At 43.3% G+C, this 15,435-nt stretch overlaps 2 protein-coding genes across 3 annotated transcripts in view; one reads left to right on the top strand and one right to left on the bottom strand.

Moving 5' to 3' along the window:
• Positions 1-924: 924 nt before the first annotated feature.
• Positions 925-6,317, bottom strand: rnf6 (ring finger protein (C3H2C3 type) 6). Its single transcript, XM_034229638.1, is given in 6 exon segments — positions 925-2,680; positions 2,682-3,751; positions 3,754-4,479; positions 4,707-4,871; positions 5,039-5,195; positions 6,216-6,317. Coding segments are annotated over 5 exon segments (2,130 nt in total). The 5' UTR covers positions 5,181-5,195; positions 6,216-6,317; the 3' UTR covers positions 925-2,653.
• A 339-nt stretch (positions 6,318-6,656) lies between these two features.
• The window catches only part of cdk8 (cyclin-dependent kinase 8), a 10,405-nt gene continuing 1,626 nt past the window's right edge, over positions 6,657-15,435 (top strand). Inside the window, exons 1-12 of one of the 2 annotated variants that reach the window (XR_004570346.1) lie at positions 6,657-7,091; positions 9,799-9,874; positions 10,202-10,312; positions 11,673-11,813; positions 12,750-12,807; positions 12,894-13,025; positions 13,112-13,255; positions 13,909-13,978; positions 14,114-14,186; positions 14,333-14,430; positions 14,576-14,663; positions 14,746-14,933. Coding sequence is in view for 1 of the 2 variants with exons in the window: in XM_034229639.1 (XP_034085530.1) it covers positions 6,964-7,091; positions 9,799-9,874; positions 10,202-10,312; positions 11,673-11,813; positions 12,750-12,807; positions 12,894-13,025; positions 13,112-13,255; positions 13,909-13,978; positions 14,114-14,186; positions 14,333-14,430; positions 14,576-14,663; positions 14,775-14,933 (1,278 nt within the window). In the remaining variant the exon portion in view is untranslated. The remainder of the gene's footprint in view (positions 7,092-9,798; positions 9,875-10,201; positions 10,313-11,672; positions 11,814-12,749; positions 12,808-12,893; positions 13,026-13,111; positions 13,256-13,908; positions 13,979-14,113; positions 14,187-14,332; positions 14,431-14,575; positions 14,664-14,745; positions 14,934-15,435) is intronic. The other variant, XM_034229639.1, reaches the window with a different exon arrangement.

The raw sequence follows: 15,435 nt of genomic DNA, 5'->3' as shown, positions 1-15,435 counted from the left end.
ACTTTTGTGTTAAACATACTTGTCTTGAGACAAAATGTATATAAAGTTGTAGAAAAAGTGGTTTCAAAATATTATTTAAATTATCAAATAGCTCTCGAACATCCCCTAAAATGGCATTTTTCTCTTGTCCCCGCTTCTTGGTGACCAACTTGCATGTCAAATATAATATTTAAAATAGGGATTTTATTTATTTTTGTTGGTATTATTCTATTGATAAATGTCTCTTGTAATGGTAAAATCAATTTGTTAAATCATAAACATATTTTAAATAACAGTAATTTTGCATAGAAGGTGTGTCCCTCAACATGCGTTCAACCCTGTTACCCAAACCTTTTTAGATTGGCACAGGAAGTGAAAAAACTGTAAATCCATGACACAATAGAAGTGACATCAGCAAGCCATGTGCTAGTGCCATGGGTACTAGCACATTTATTTTTCATATATTTTCAGTCTTAAAAGAGTGTGGCACTCTGACCCACTCAACCCTGTTACTGATATTATCAGAATAAAGCATATTAATTTATCTTTCTTGCATTAGATATTCAAGTTTGTCCTTACCTTGAAAGTAGCATTACATGCTACATCTAGCAATAATTCCTGAGGTTAAAACTCAAATTAGCATTGACTTTCAACCCTGTTACTATAATTAGAGTAACAGGGGTAATTCTTCATTGGAAAATACACATTTGATGCCTAGCTGGGCAAATCACTTTTGTTGATGGTTTATTATCTGTTTTTCCTAAATACATACAAAAAAAATCATAAAATAAAAGGTTCATTTTTCAAAAATGTTGGTGTCTAAATTGTCCTCCAATTCTGGAATGACCCATATGGATAAATCAAAATAGCTCGTTGGTAGCTCGAGTGGTTAGCCGTTGATAAGGGTCGTGTGCACACAAACAGTATACTCATTTAAACCAGATGTCCAAGCATAACAAAGCTGCATTTTATTCCATTGTCAAGGAGAAGAGAAGAAAACCCATGTCTTCATTGTATTACATAGTAACATATTTATCTTAACTGTTTACTCTCATCACATTGTAACATAATACATATTTCAAAAGTTGATTTCCATCTTATTAAATAGGAACAGAATAACTATTCACTTCGATGGCCCCAACCTAATGTTTGTAAAGTGAGAATCTGGGTTTACTGGGACACTGGCCCTTTCCTTCAGAACACAAACAACACGCACACACAATTAAATCATACACATACTCACCTCTCATTCTTACATACAGCTGAATCATTCCTAGAGTTGGAGTGACATGTGATGTAGTATTTCCTGTGTACTGTTATGTATGTGCAAAAGGACGCTGGTGATAACACAAATACTAGGAGATTGAGCTAAATAATTCACCTGTGCTACATTAATGCCAAAAGGTGCGCGAGTAATGTAAAGACCAACTGTAAAGAGTGTACAGAAATCACATTACTAACACTGCCTTATTCAGGTGTTGCACTCCAGCAGAACACTTCATTTTGAGCCAAATCTAAAGCAGTTACTTGAAAGTTTAATTATTTTCCAGCGCCTATCTCATCCCAAATGATCTGAGATTTTGCAAAACACTAAAAACCGACTTTCTTTCATGGTCAGAGTTTTTGCTCAATAGATGTATCAAGTACTCAATGCAATTTCAATGACACCAGTCCGTGGGTCAGGTATGAAACAGCAACAGGAACCAAGAGGAAACATTGATTTCAGGGTAAACAAGACTTTGTTTTTAAGTGTAGATGATAATCAGACATTACAATGTAAACAACAATGAACAGCAAAACAAAGAATACTGTCTCTTCTCTCTGTATTGCACAACTCCTCCTACATTTTACATCTCTGAATTCCTGATTATCACATGCCTTCTGCATTTCATTTAAATTGTGCTGCTCATATTGGTAATGTTACTGACTCCAACATTTTAGTGACTGACTTCTATGGATGAAATCTGTATTGCAATTATATAGAATAAGTGTATCGAACAGGCTTAAACAGATATTACTAAACGTACAGAATAAAACTTATTTCAAAATGAAATACATAGCTCATACACAAATCATACGTTTCTTAACCAGCTGTAAAGGGTCACCTTCAAATGGAGGCCGAAGCCTTAAAATGGTGACTTAAAGAAAAAAAGGTTTCTGCTTCCATTTTAAACAGTTAGCATGTGAGGAGCGGCTTGCTTTAAAACTCTTAAATACAAGCAGTGTCGAGTTATTTACAGCTTATACGGAATAAATCAAATCTAGAAGTGTTTTGTGGAGACCAGTTGTGACAAAGAGACGTCACATGTTTCAGACATTAAAGTGAGACTAGTCAGCAGCGGCTACAGGAGCTCCTTAAGCATTAATGCCATCCATTGACACAGGCGTCTTAAGCTTTGTGACAGAGACCAGTTAAACATATGTCATAGGAAGATTAACTTAAAACAGTAGGAAGTTGCTGAAAACAAAGTCTAAAAAAATAAAGTTTTGTTAATTCTCTGCATTTATAGTTTCTTTTTTTCTGCACTTTTGGTTCACAACCTTCCCCACTTCAACACAATAGATATTTTCAAAGAAAAAGTAACCATGAAAGCGCTATGTACATGCAAAGCCCACTTGGGTCTGCTCGGTTCAGCCAGCCAGGACTTGATAGTTGTGTTTGTGAGCAAATAGGTCAGTCATGATGCACTGCGAGGATGGGGCTGCCTGCAGATGGGGCAGGTGTTGTTTTCAGAGAGCCAGCGGTCGATGCAGTGGATGTGAAACTCATGGGAGCAGGGCAGGCGCCGCAGCTTGTTGCCCTGGGCATACTCATTGATGCAAACACTGCACGCTCTACCTATCTCCCCCTCCAGGTTGGCCTGACCATAGGTGCGTGTGACTAGATTGTCAATCTGCTCTTTGGTCAGGCCCCTAGGATGTTCGTCATCCTCCTCGTCATTGAGCAAGAAGAAGTGCGCCAGCCTCAGGATGGGTAGAGTACCGTTTTCTACCAGGTTGTTGGTGTCTCTGCTGGTCGCTCGTCCCTCTGTGGGGCTCACTACCGCTGCTCCCAGCCTGGCCTGCCCACCCTGTTCCTGCTCACTTCCCACCTGCCCCACCCTTTCCTGATCCACCCCACCTGTACCAACCTGGCCAGCTACGCTCTCATTCGTATGTAAACGAGTAGCTGGACCGGTGCTACTATTGGTAACACTAGCATCTGCATGGCTAGGTGCAACAGTTTCAGAATCTGCCTCTGTCTCCATTAGGGAACTCAGCTCCCCAAATCCGGTCATGATCTGGCGCAGGATGGAGCGCAGGGCGGTGGAGTTAGGCTCCCCCAGGCCAGTCTCACTGATGCGCCTCAGAGGAATCCGGATAGTGCTCACATAGGTGCGGATCCCCGCTCGCTCGGAGCGGGAGATGGTGCGCCTGAATCCACCACTGTCACTCTCAAATGTGACAGTATTCTCAGCCACTCTGGCGCGGGAACGTGTTCTGCTGGCGATGCTGTCCCGATCGCGGTTTTCACCAGGTCGGATCCTTCTAACCTGCAGGTCCAACATGATGGTGGGGTGACGTCGCACCGCTGAACTTCCAGCTCCCGCTGCATGCGATTCACTTTCACGTTCTCCTGTTTCTGCAGCTGGCTCAGATAGAACTGCAGGTTCTGCCACGGTCTCCACGGAAACAGAGCTTGTGCCACTGCCTGGCTCAGCAGTGTGGATGCTGGAGCCACTGACTCCACTGCTTAATGGTGGAGTGTTACCGGCAACAGGTATTCTATGCATGGGGAACGGCTGCGCCTCGACAAGCGTTGAGTAATCCCGCTCCCTGCTGCAGCTCTGCGTGCACGGCCACGTGAACGAGTCCTACTGCCACGGGATTCGTGTCCATCAGCTGGAGACCCTGCCAGCGGTGACACACGGGGACAGTCTATAGAAGCAGACATACCATCACTGGCCTGCTCTACCTCTGCATTCACCCCTTGATGTTGCAAATGTGTAGTTTGATCAAGAGGAGGGTTGGGAACACTAGGGGGAGGGGCTAAAGAGTGCAAAGTGGCACTTCTCTGAGCAGCCGCTGGGGGGGCAGCTGGTGCAGGAAGTGAAGAGGGAATCATGGAAAGAGTGGTAGTGCTGCTGCGTGTACGGCGTGTCTGCATCCTCCGACTGAGGGCTGGGCGGGGGTTGTTGTACGGGACTAGCCTAGGTGTGGATAAAGGGCGAAAGTGGGAAGCAGTGCGTATGGAAGGTGAGGTTGTGTTTGGGGCAGTCACTGGCAGCTCTGCAGAGTCCGTAGCATCATTATGCTCCCCCGGCTCTGGCTGATCATGGTTAATGTTGATCTCCAGACTAAAGCGGAATTCTCCACTGTTAGGGTTGGTCCGGCTGACGGCACGCCATGTCTGGTTGCCACTCTGCCCACTGCGAGTAGCATTACCAGTGCGTCTGAAAGTGTTAAGCCACTCCAGTAATGAGTCACCGTTAGACGTTTCTGCTCCAGGCTCTGTGCCCCCTGTAAAAAAATACATATGGGTAAGACTGTAAACAAAAAATCCGAAAATCAGTTCTCCTGTATTGGGAAACCCTTACAGAAATATTGATTTCAAATCTTTCAACATTATTATGTGATGTTTGTTGGCTTCTTTGTTCATCAATACTGATAAAACTCAAGTCATATTGGATTAAAATAGGGAAAGCAAGATAACAAAGATCAGATAAAGCTAAATTCCTCCTCCCTACCTGCTCCTCGTCTCCCTCCAGGCCCTCTCTCCTCTCTGTCACCGCTGCTGCCCTGCTGCTCTCCAGCATCAGCAGTCTGCGGACGCTGCTCAGTGAGGGGCTGAGACGACATGCGCTCTTTTGCGCCATCAAGACGGTGCCGAAGCTCCTCAGCAGTCACCTCCCCTGTGAAACATATGAACATGCGGGCTGTCAACAGCAAAGGGCCAAGAATAACTGTCCTATTGTGAGAGCAGATTATGATATCAAACAGTCACATATTGTATTCTTTGTTAGCTGCTTGATAAAAGCATGTAATCTAACATGACATAACAACATGTGTCCCTCCTCACCAGGTGTGCCCAGCAGGTTGCTGTCTCTCATTAGGCGGTACTCCTCTTCATTCAAGTCATTAATGAAGTGATAGTATGCCTCCTCCCGACGAAGACGCTCCGCTTGCCTACGCCGTTCATCTCCCCCACCAGGAGGGTCCATCACCAGTGAAAAGTGCTGGCAGACAGAAGGGATTTTCAGTAAGGCCTGGAATGTCCACTATAGTATTCCACATAGCATCATAAAATAAGGGCTGAATTCACATGTTAAGCCTCTGCAATTCCACTGAGGAAGTGGACATGCTCCTATGTCATTATAATATATTGTTGAGGCAAATTACTATTTGGGTCTCTTTTGGATAGATTAAGAATAGTAACGTTTTATCTGAGTTCTATATCTTTCACCTTGTTAACTAAATATTATAGCTAACATTGAACGCAGATAGGCGTTGTTTTAATAACTTAGCCATTCTATTATTGACTCCTGACTAATTTCTAGCCGAGGACGACATCCATTTTCTATCGAAAGACTCCACCAGCAAGGGAGCGAGGAAGGCTACAGTAATCTTGCTAATGTTTAGCAAGAACAACGTAGTATGTGGACAAATACTCCTTCATTCACTGTAAGGAACAGCCAATAAAGATCCATTTAACAACGTAGTCTTCAAGAGAGCTAATGTTAGCCAAGTTACAACAGCAGCTACGGAAGGCCATGTTGAAAGCAGGGGAATAAAGCAACAAAACTGGGCGTTTGTCATCCTGGTTAGCCACCAATCACAGGCCTAGTGTTAATGACGGACAGGCTCAGCGTCCAATCACTGCTCTGCTAAGGCGGGCCATGATACAACTAAACGGAGGTCTCGTCCAAGTAAACGCAGGGCAAAGAAGACAAAGAATGTAGTCAGCTGTATGACATAAATAGAAATCAAAACGGCCATGCCCGGCCATGACAAACTACGCAAAGACAACAGCCAGTTTTGTAAACACTTCCACATTTCACACGTTTAAATGCGCAACGGTTTAGATGCTAAACGAATGTAGCATTTTAGCTCATCTAACGTTAGCGGATAGCAGAATAACTCCTAAGATATAAATGTGACAAACTGTTTAATGAACAAGTCAATGTAAACGGAGCATAACACTCAACCATAGCATTGTTTTAGAAGAGATGTCAATTATGTCAAAAAGAATTTACTACCTGACAAAGCAGCGATAATATGACGGTTTGCTTTGCTGTCCCTTCTCTTTCAACCAAGATGGGACCAGTGGTGCTACACTAAACACGTCCGTCAAACCCAACCTCCCTGGGTAGATTGGTTCCTATGTAACGCAGCAACTGCCAAACATGTCTCATCTTGTTTTGTTAAAAAAATGGGTACACGGATTGTAACAACAATGACTATAAGTATTATATAAAATACAGTTACTTTTTTTGTTCACCTGGAAGTGACTTTTTGTAAATTGTCATTTCTGTTTTTATCTATAATATTTTATGCATGCCTCTTGATTAATATTTTGCTATTTTAGGCTCTTAACTTTTGCTATTTTAATGGAAATCCCCCCTCGGACGGATAAAGTTGTTGTGATTCTGATAAACACCTTCTGTAGCTCTTTCTCTGCTGCGTTTGCAGGGTTTGTCTTCACGACAGTTTTGCGACAGTGCCGTACAGAGTGAAGTCTCTCCAGAACCAGATACCGGCTGAGGGAAACGCAGCAACAAGAGAAAGGAAAACATTTCAGTCTCGTTTTTTCCAACTTGGATTCTCACCGAACACCGTGCATCCCCTCCGGTAGGAACAATTTAACCGGAAAACTCCATGCTGAAGCTGGGCTGGGGACGAGAGAAATCTACTGAACCGAGCTCGCTGTTGTAGCCTAGTTGCCTCCCAGAAGCGACGCTTTAAAAAGGGAAGGAGAATACCCCTTGTGCACAAACTGTGGGGAAAATGGACTATGATTTTAAAGTGAAGCTGACCGGCGAAAGAGAGCGCGTCGAGGACCTGTTTGAGTACGAGGGCTGCAAAGTGGGAAGAGGCACCTACGGTCATGTTTACAAGGCGAAGAGAAAAGATGGGTGAGTGGAAGAGCAGGCCTCTACCCCCCCTCCCTCTCCTAAATAAGTTAATGTCTGCTATATTCATCGTATGCAATATATAAAGACATATGGGGATATTTATAGCAATAACCCTTTACTTGTACATTGGTCTTGCATCATAATCTTGCACTATTTCATTCCTACTCAGATTCTTCGTGCACTGTTTTTATTGTTGTTGTTTTTTACAAACATTGAATTACTACTATTTTCCTCGTATGCAATATTTAAATAAATAAAGGGACATTTAATGCAATAACCCTTTAGTTTTTGGATGCTAATGAGTCCTTTTGTGCATAAAAACACAAACATATGCTTCACTTTTGTGGCTTTCCTTTTCAGTGATTCAAGACTCATTTCAATATTAAAAGGCCTTATTGTCATATACTACTTGTCAATGCTACTTAAATAGTGCAAGAAATAACAGAATAGAAATAAATGGTCTTTTTCAAAGTAAATATCTTTACACTTAAACTCACATTCACTATCACGCAGTTGTAAAGAAGCAAACTTAAACTGGTTCTCATTATGCTAAATCTCATTAAAACAAAGAAGAATTTGTTGGTAAAAGCTCTGCTGCATTTCACTTGGCGGTGTATTAGAACTGAGTTAAAGAGTCATTCTCTGCCACAGAGCTGCAACCCTCATGCTAACACATGCTACAAACATCAGCCTCATCTTCCCTGTAGCATAAACTTATATTCGTGACCATGAAATATGGAAAATCTCACAAAATGTACGCAGAAACACTCAAGGAACCCTCTCCATCCGCCATATTCATCCAAATGCATTTCATATCTATATGTTCCTCATATGCAATATTTAAAGAAATAAGATTTAATGCAATTACCCTTTATTGTCTGGATGCTTATGAAGCTTCCTGTTGTGTATAGCATATGCTTCACTATTGTGATTGTGGCTTCCCTTTTCTGTGATTCAAGATTCAATTCAAAGATTCAAACGCTTTATTTGCATATGCACAGTAGCTTCAGTTATGGCAATGCAAATCTGAATCTTAAGACCCAGCCTCCTCCAACAATGCAACATAAGTATAGATAAGACGTAAATAAATAAGTGATGGTTATGTAGTATCTATTTTGACCTGTTCTTTCACACAATCATGGGCAATATTTGAAATAGTAAATCAGAGCATTTGCGGTTGATGTGGTGAATTTAGGATGCAGCCGGTGCATGTAGAGGCACTTTTTAACATTGTCAAGTGGCCCTTTTGTGCCCATAACCTTCGTCTATATTCATTCCTTTTTGTTGATTCTGTGTCTTTTTACCTTTTTATGACGTTACAATAAGAGGGAATGATGTGCAACACAAGTCCCTGGCTGCACTCAAGCTTTCTATACTCATTGGTTCATGATCAGCACCTTAAACCTTAAGATAACAAGCCAATAACATAAACCATCTTAACTGTGTCTGGATCAGAGCTGGTCTAGGCCCATTTCCATAGCTCGAGCACACAGAAGAGCCCCAAAGTGTTTAAAAGATGTGAGTGTTGGCTTTAGGAGGCTGCTGCTTATGAGACTCTGTGAGCTGCAGCATTTGGTTGGAGCCAGAGGAAGCACAAAGCATAAGATGATTTAGGCCAGGAGGAGGGAGGCGTTATAACCGATTCACTCAAGTCAGAGCCAGTCCCAGTGCTCGGTTTGTCCCTCGCTGGCTGCCATACAGCGCCTGTTTCCTCTCCCCTTGTTTTGTTTGAGCGTCAGATGTGAGCTAGATTACACTAGGGCTGCTCAATGAATCGTATTTTAATCGCAATTACGATTATGGCTTGCAACGATCGCAACGGGTCGTGGCTGAACCTGTCTCTGCGGTCCTGCCTTGGGTCTCGCCATGCTGCTTCCCTGATGGCTTCCACATGATTGTAGCTGACATCCTCGTGGATTCATCTTCTTATTACAGACACATGCATTTCCTAACATTCGGTCTATATGCTGTAAAATGTATTATCTCTTCGATTTACACACGGCATCTATTGCACGTCTGTCCGTCCTGGGAGAGGGATCCCTCCTCTGTTGCTCTCCCTGAGGTTTCTCCTATTTTTTCCCCTCAAACTGTGGGTTTTTCTCTGGAAGTTTTTCCTTGTACGATGTGAGGGTCTAAGGACAGAGGGTCTAAGGACAGAGGGTGTCGTTTTTCTCATACTGATATTCTGAACAATCTGTGCTGTTGTATTTGCTGTAAAGTGTCTCTACTGTAGGCTATTTTTATTATATGTACAGCACTTTGGCTCGACCAAAAATCGTTTATAAATGTGCTATATAAATAAAACTTGATTTGATTACGAAAACAACGGAATCGAAATAAAACGATTCTTTTTTTATTAGTTTTTGTTTTTTTTATTACATTTTTTTTAAATTGTTTTTTCAGTTGAGTTATACTTAAAGTTCAGCGTAATCAACTGTTAAAAACATACTGTTCAAATTAGTTTTCTCTAACAAATTGATGTTTTCAAAGTAAATGGATAATCGTTTTTAATAATCGTGATATCAATTATTGACCCAAATAATCAAGATTATGATTTTTGACATAATCGAGCAGCCCTAGATTACACACATCTGGAGGTAATGCAGCTCGGCCTCTTCTCCCCCCTTCATGTTTCTGTGCAGTCGACTCTCAGGGGCCACAGTCTGCTCTGGTGTTGATGTTGCTCTGCCTCTCTTTCCGTTTGCAGGAAGGATGATAAGGACTACGCCCTCAAGCAGATTGAAGGCACCGGCATCTCCATGTCAGCCTGCAGAGAGATCGCAGTAAGGCTTACTTTGTCCCTTTGCTTGGTCTCTGTTCAGCACACTCATGCCCTGCATAGGTGGCTTGATTAATAACCTCCACAAAGTAGCTTTCGTCAGGTAAACAACAAGCGTGAAACAGGACCACAGAAGAAGAACATTGACATTCTTGGGAAGAGACAATATTTTATCGTCTTGCATTAAGTTACAGGTGATATTGTGTCCACTCACAGTACATTCCCCACTTTTAGTCACTGGAAGCATTATCTAGCACAAATAGGCTTTTTGTAAATCATGTTTTCTACCATGAGAGTGTGTGTGTCCTCTAAGTGGATCTGTGTGTTGCAGCTGCTGCGGGAGCTGAAGCATCCCAACGTCATCTCCCTGCAGAAGGTGTTCCTGTCACACGCAGACCGAAAAGTCTGGCTGCTCTTTGACTACGCCGAACATGACCTCTGGGTAAGTTACACACACACACACACAAATCTCTCCTGAAAGTTGAATAAACATGAACGATACTCTCCCTCGGACAATTAATGAAAGCAAAACCAATAATATAAATAAAACCTCCACCACAACATTTGCTTTTATGAATTTGCATTGCTTTTTCAACTGTTCTTTTCATGTGCGCATATACACCTCCTCTTATTAGATTAAATATTCTGTTCTGCCGATATATCATTTTAAAGCCTATACAAATGGCATGTTGATATCATTGTGCATCCCAAAAATATCCTGCAATATTGTCATTGAATATGCCACCATGAGCGGGAATGCATAGTTTGAATATAATTACGTTTTAATAATGTCTTTAATAGTTTAGTCTTGGGGTCGGCAACCCCTGGCACGCGTGCCACCGTAACCAGTGGCACACTAGGAATAAGTGGAATAAGTGTGCAAAATATTTACATTTTATTTTCGGATCCTGAATGAGACCGCCGCCAGAGCGCGTCTCCCCGTTACAGAAGGAAGCCATGCACGCAACGCAGCCCCGCTCTCTTTAACTCCAGGCGACTTGCTGCTGCTTTCCTCCGTGGTGAAACGATCTGGGGTGAAGTGCTGCCGGAGCACGCCCACACTTCACAAATTGCAGTACCCATAAGGAGCTGTACAAATGCCGCAGTTTTTGCGTGGCTGTGTCTTTAGTTGAAAGCCCAGTGGCGATCTGCTCATCTCTCATCGAAATAATATGCTACAAAGGGGCGGACTGGCCATCTGTGTGTTCTGGAGAATCACAGAACGGACGGTCGTCATTATTATTATGCCGTTTTAAACCAATTATTTAAATTTGTTTAAACGGCATCTGACAGGTGAAAGCGGTCCACACACTGCTTCCCCGCACCGAGCCCCCCCCCCCGCGTTGACAGTTCACAAGCGTCGGCACACTGATCATAATTTCTTTTTAGATGGCACTACATATCAAAAAGGTTGCCGACCCCTGGTTTAGTCCAACAGACATACTGCAGATTCCTACCCATGTATGTGGGTTATATATTTGTTGCTGTTTGTTTTAACATAAGCATAGTCTTTTACAAATGCTCAGTTACTCATAGTGTTATGATGTCACGATCACCCGGTTGTAAGGAAGGAAACTAAAACGGGTTCTCATTATGCATTGCTAAATCTCATTACAACGCATAACAAGCAGAATGTGTTGGTTACACTTGGCGGTGAATCAGAACGGGGAACCCCCCCGAAGAAGTGGAAACACATGCAGCAAGCATCAGCCTCATCTTGCCTGTAGCATACCCTTACATTTGGGACCATGCAAATATGGAAAATCCCCCACTTTAATGACTGTTGTCTTGTCTTTCTGCAGCACATCATTAAGTTCCACAGAGCGTCCAAGGCCAACAAGAAGCCCCTGCAGCTGCCCAGAGGAATGGTGAAGTCCCTGCTCTACCAGATCCTGGACGGCATCCATTACCTGCACGCCAACTGGGTCCTCCACAGAGACCTCGTAAGAGAATTGAGGAGGGCATAGAGGGAGGGAAATTATTTTGGGAGAAGGGAAAACAACACAGCAGTTGATGAAAGACTGGAACATTGTCACAGGGTAGAGAAGCGGCCATGTGTTGAGTTATTGGGCCTTACTGCCTTATTTTACACGTCTTGTTATTGTGTGTTGATTAGTGAAGACATTTGACCACATTTAACCAAGATTAGTTTGCATTTTCATTTAAACACCCTCTCTAGTTGTTTCAGTTCACGTTTTTTTACTTAAAAACTGAAACTTATTTCCATTTTTGTAGATGTTGTGTTCTGAAGAAAATGTTCCAGCTTGGCTTTTCTAGCTTTCTCACTGGTTCTGTATTTTGTTCATCAAAATAAGTATTCAAGAATAAATTCCCTCAGGTTTAAACAGATTTTACCAGAGTGAGATTGAAGAGCCTGCTCTCCTGTAGCTCCATGTTATGTCCACGAGAGGGCAGCAACACAGGGTTTTAATTAGAAGAAGAATTGGGAGGGATGAAACCCCTCTTTAATGGTCACACATGCAGAGCACACAGCGCCCGGGGAGTGAGGGGGGAAGGGGCCTTGTTCAAGGGCACCACGGCAGGGCAGGAGGTGAACTGGGACCTCTCCAAGTAGCAGTCCACACTCCATATTTAGGTCTGGTCGGGGACTTGAACCGGCGACCCTACGGCTCACAGTCCAAGCCCCTACTGACTGAGCCACTGCCGGACTAACCTCACACCACATGCAGTACTGTAGCATCTGAAGAAGCATTTCATTCAGTCTCCTTAACCAAACCAGGATCAACACTATATGCTAGTAGTAGCTATAAAGCTCATCTTTGAATTATGGTATTAGTGAAAGCATGAGCTCTTTTTCTCTGTAAATGTTCAAAATATCTGCGTTGTTGAAGTCAATGTTGTATCTCTCTTTTCCACAGAAACCAGCTAACATTTTAGTGATGGGAGAAGGGCCAGAGCGGGGCAGAGTAAAGATTGGTGTGTACAATGTCTGCTGTTTTATTAAAAAGAATGTATCATTTGAGTTCACTTCTACTTTACTGACTGTAATGTGTGTTGTGCAGCGGACATGGGGTTTGCCCGCCTCTTCAATTCACCGCTGAAGCCTTTAGCCGATCTGGACCCTGTGGTGGTCACCTTCTGGTACCGAGCACCTGAACTGCTGCTGGGGGCTCGGCACTACACCAAAGCCATCGGTAAGGATTGTGCAACACCATCGATCTGCACCTCTTCCCACACTGACAGCCACAAGTGCAATTATATTGAATTGCTCTTTCTTCAGATATCTGGGCGATTGGCTGCATCTTTGCAGAGCTGCTGACGTCTGAGCCCATATTCCACTGTCGCCAGGAGGACATCAAGACCAGCAACCCCTACCATCACGACCAACTCGACCGCATCTTCAACGTCATGGGCTTCCCTGCAGGTGAGGGGCAACTGCTGCCGGACTTAAGAAGGGAAATAGCATAATAGAGCCTCTTTATCATTAATTATATACTGATATCCTCGTTATATTGCAAATGCTAGCATACCAAAGTGTTACAGTTTCCTTTTTAATAGTAAATGATGTGAAAGGAAATGTTTCCATTCCTAGCAGAGGCAGATTATTTGCCTGGTGTTTTTTCTTAAGGCAGCTCTGAAGACCACTCCACTGACACGATATCTGAAGCCAAATCACAAACACAAACTTCTCCTTGCAGCGTTACATTTGGGCCTATATCTTCCAGTTCACTTAAGCTGCTGCTGATATGTTCCTTCTACCCTCTCTGCTGCTCTAGTTGTGTAATTCACTTCTCTTTCTGATGGTTTTTGTTTTGATTCTGCTGGACAATTAAGCCTTTCAAATCTGTTTTTAAATTGTATAAAAACATGCCAGAAACAGATCTTACCCTGTCAGTCAAAAACAAAACTCAAGATGCTTTTGATGTAACAAGGGGATTGTTGTGGGTAAATCGTAAGCATTAAAAGATTGCAATCCAGACCCGGCAACCTAAATAATCTGCTCTTGAAGGGTGGAGGGAGGGAGGGAGGGAGGGAGGGTGTGACATGGTGTAATCCTGTCTTTCCTTCATTTGACAGATAAAGACTGGGAGGACATCAAAAAGATGCCAGAACACTCCACGCTGATGAAAGACTTTAGGAGGAACACGTGAGTGAGCACAGTAGCACTGTCCTACTTTTCACTGAGATCAGAAACAGAGTTAGAGCAAAGCAAAGTGCTATGTCTGCTGGCAAAAAGACAACCGTGTAATAAGTCGGCAAATGTGTTTCTTTTCCATCACAGATACACAAACTGCAGCCTGACAAAGTACATGGAAAAACATAAAGTGAAACCAGACAGCAAAGCATTCCACTTGGTGAGTGAAAATGCCTTGAGTTAGGGCGATTGCATGTCATTTGCATAATGAAAATGCACTATACAATAAAGTTTGGTTCTCAATGACCAATGGAGCATGCTTTGTCATTATGCCGCCGCTATTAATGGCTTCCTGTTTCATTAAAGCTGCAGAAGCTGCTCACCATGGACCCCATCCGTAGAATCACATCAGAGCAGGCCATGCAGGACCCCTACTTTTTAGAGGAGCCCCTGCCGACTTCAGAGTGAGACACACACACACACTGTATCAGACTCCTTGGCTCGAGTCACATGACCCGAGGGATGCCGCCCCCCCACTGGTCCCTTAGCTAATTGGCTCGGAGCCTTTTGAATGAATGTTTGACGATTCTCTCTGCCGGTTTTCTCCAGTGTGTTTGCAGGCTGCCAGATCCCCTACCCCAAGAGGGAGTTCCTGACGGAGGAGGAGCCGGAGGACAAAGCAGAGAAAGTAAGAAATGTAATCAAAGCGCTTTCATTACCTTCCAAACATACAAAATGGAATCATTGTAATAAAGACAGTCAAAAAATAACACATGCAGTCCAATGTTCTTTTGTCATTTTATACTAGAAAAACCAGCAGCAGCAACAGGGGAACAACCACACAAATGGGGCGGGGCACACCGGTAACCAAGACAACAGCCATGCCCAGGGCCCGCCTCTGAAGAAAGTGCGAGTCGTCCCCCCCACCACTACCTCAGGTGGCCTCATCATGAACTCAGACTACCAGGTAGGGGTCTTCTCCGTCAACAGAAAATACTAGGGCTGTTAATAACGCGTTAACGCAAACAATTTTTAACGCCACTAATTATTTTAACGTGCGATTAACGCATGTGTATTTGTCCTCGGTCCGCCCCGTAGTTTCAGAGCCCAAAAGCTTGAGGTTGTTGTTGTTGTTAGTTGGATGGTGGGAGATTCTAGCGAGAGATATGGATACAAAAAAAGGTGTTTTAAACCAAGCCAAGCACACAGCTGATGCCGACAGCCATTGCCGGGGAGACGCCTGGACAACAGCGGTAGCTAAATGGGTGGCTACAACTTAACGTTGTGGAGGACGACGGGCTGCGTGAGATCATTCAGATCACATCCAACGTGTCGACTGTCACAGCGCATTATTTTGACCCTAGGTGGGAACTTCAGTCTCATGCTTTGACTGAAGATGAATACAGAGGAGCGGCATTTTGCTGAGAGAGAGAGAGAGAGAGAGAGAGAGAGAGGAGCTAGAGTGAGAG

Source organism: Gymnodraco acuticeps, unplaced genomic scaffold, assembly GCF_902827175.1.
Source record: "Gymnodraco acuticeps unplaced genomic scaffold, fGymAcu1.1, whole genome shotgun sequence".
Classification (NCBI taxonomy): domain Eukaryota; kingdom Metazoa; phylum Chordata; class Actinopteri; order Perciformes; family Bathydraconidae; genus Gymnodraco; species Gymnodraco acuticeps.
This window is presented reverse-complemented; position numbering and strand designations above follow the sequence as displayed.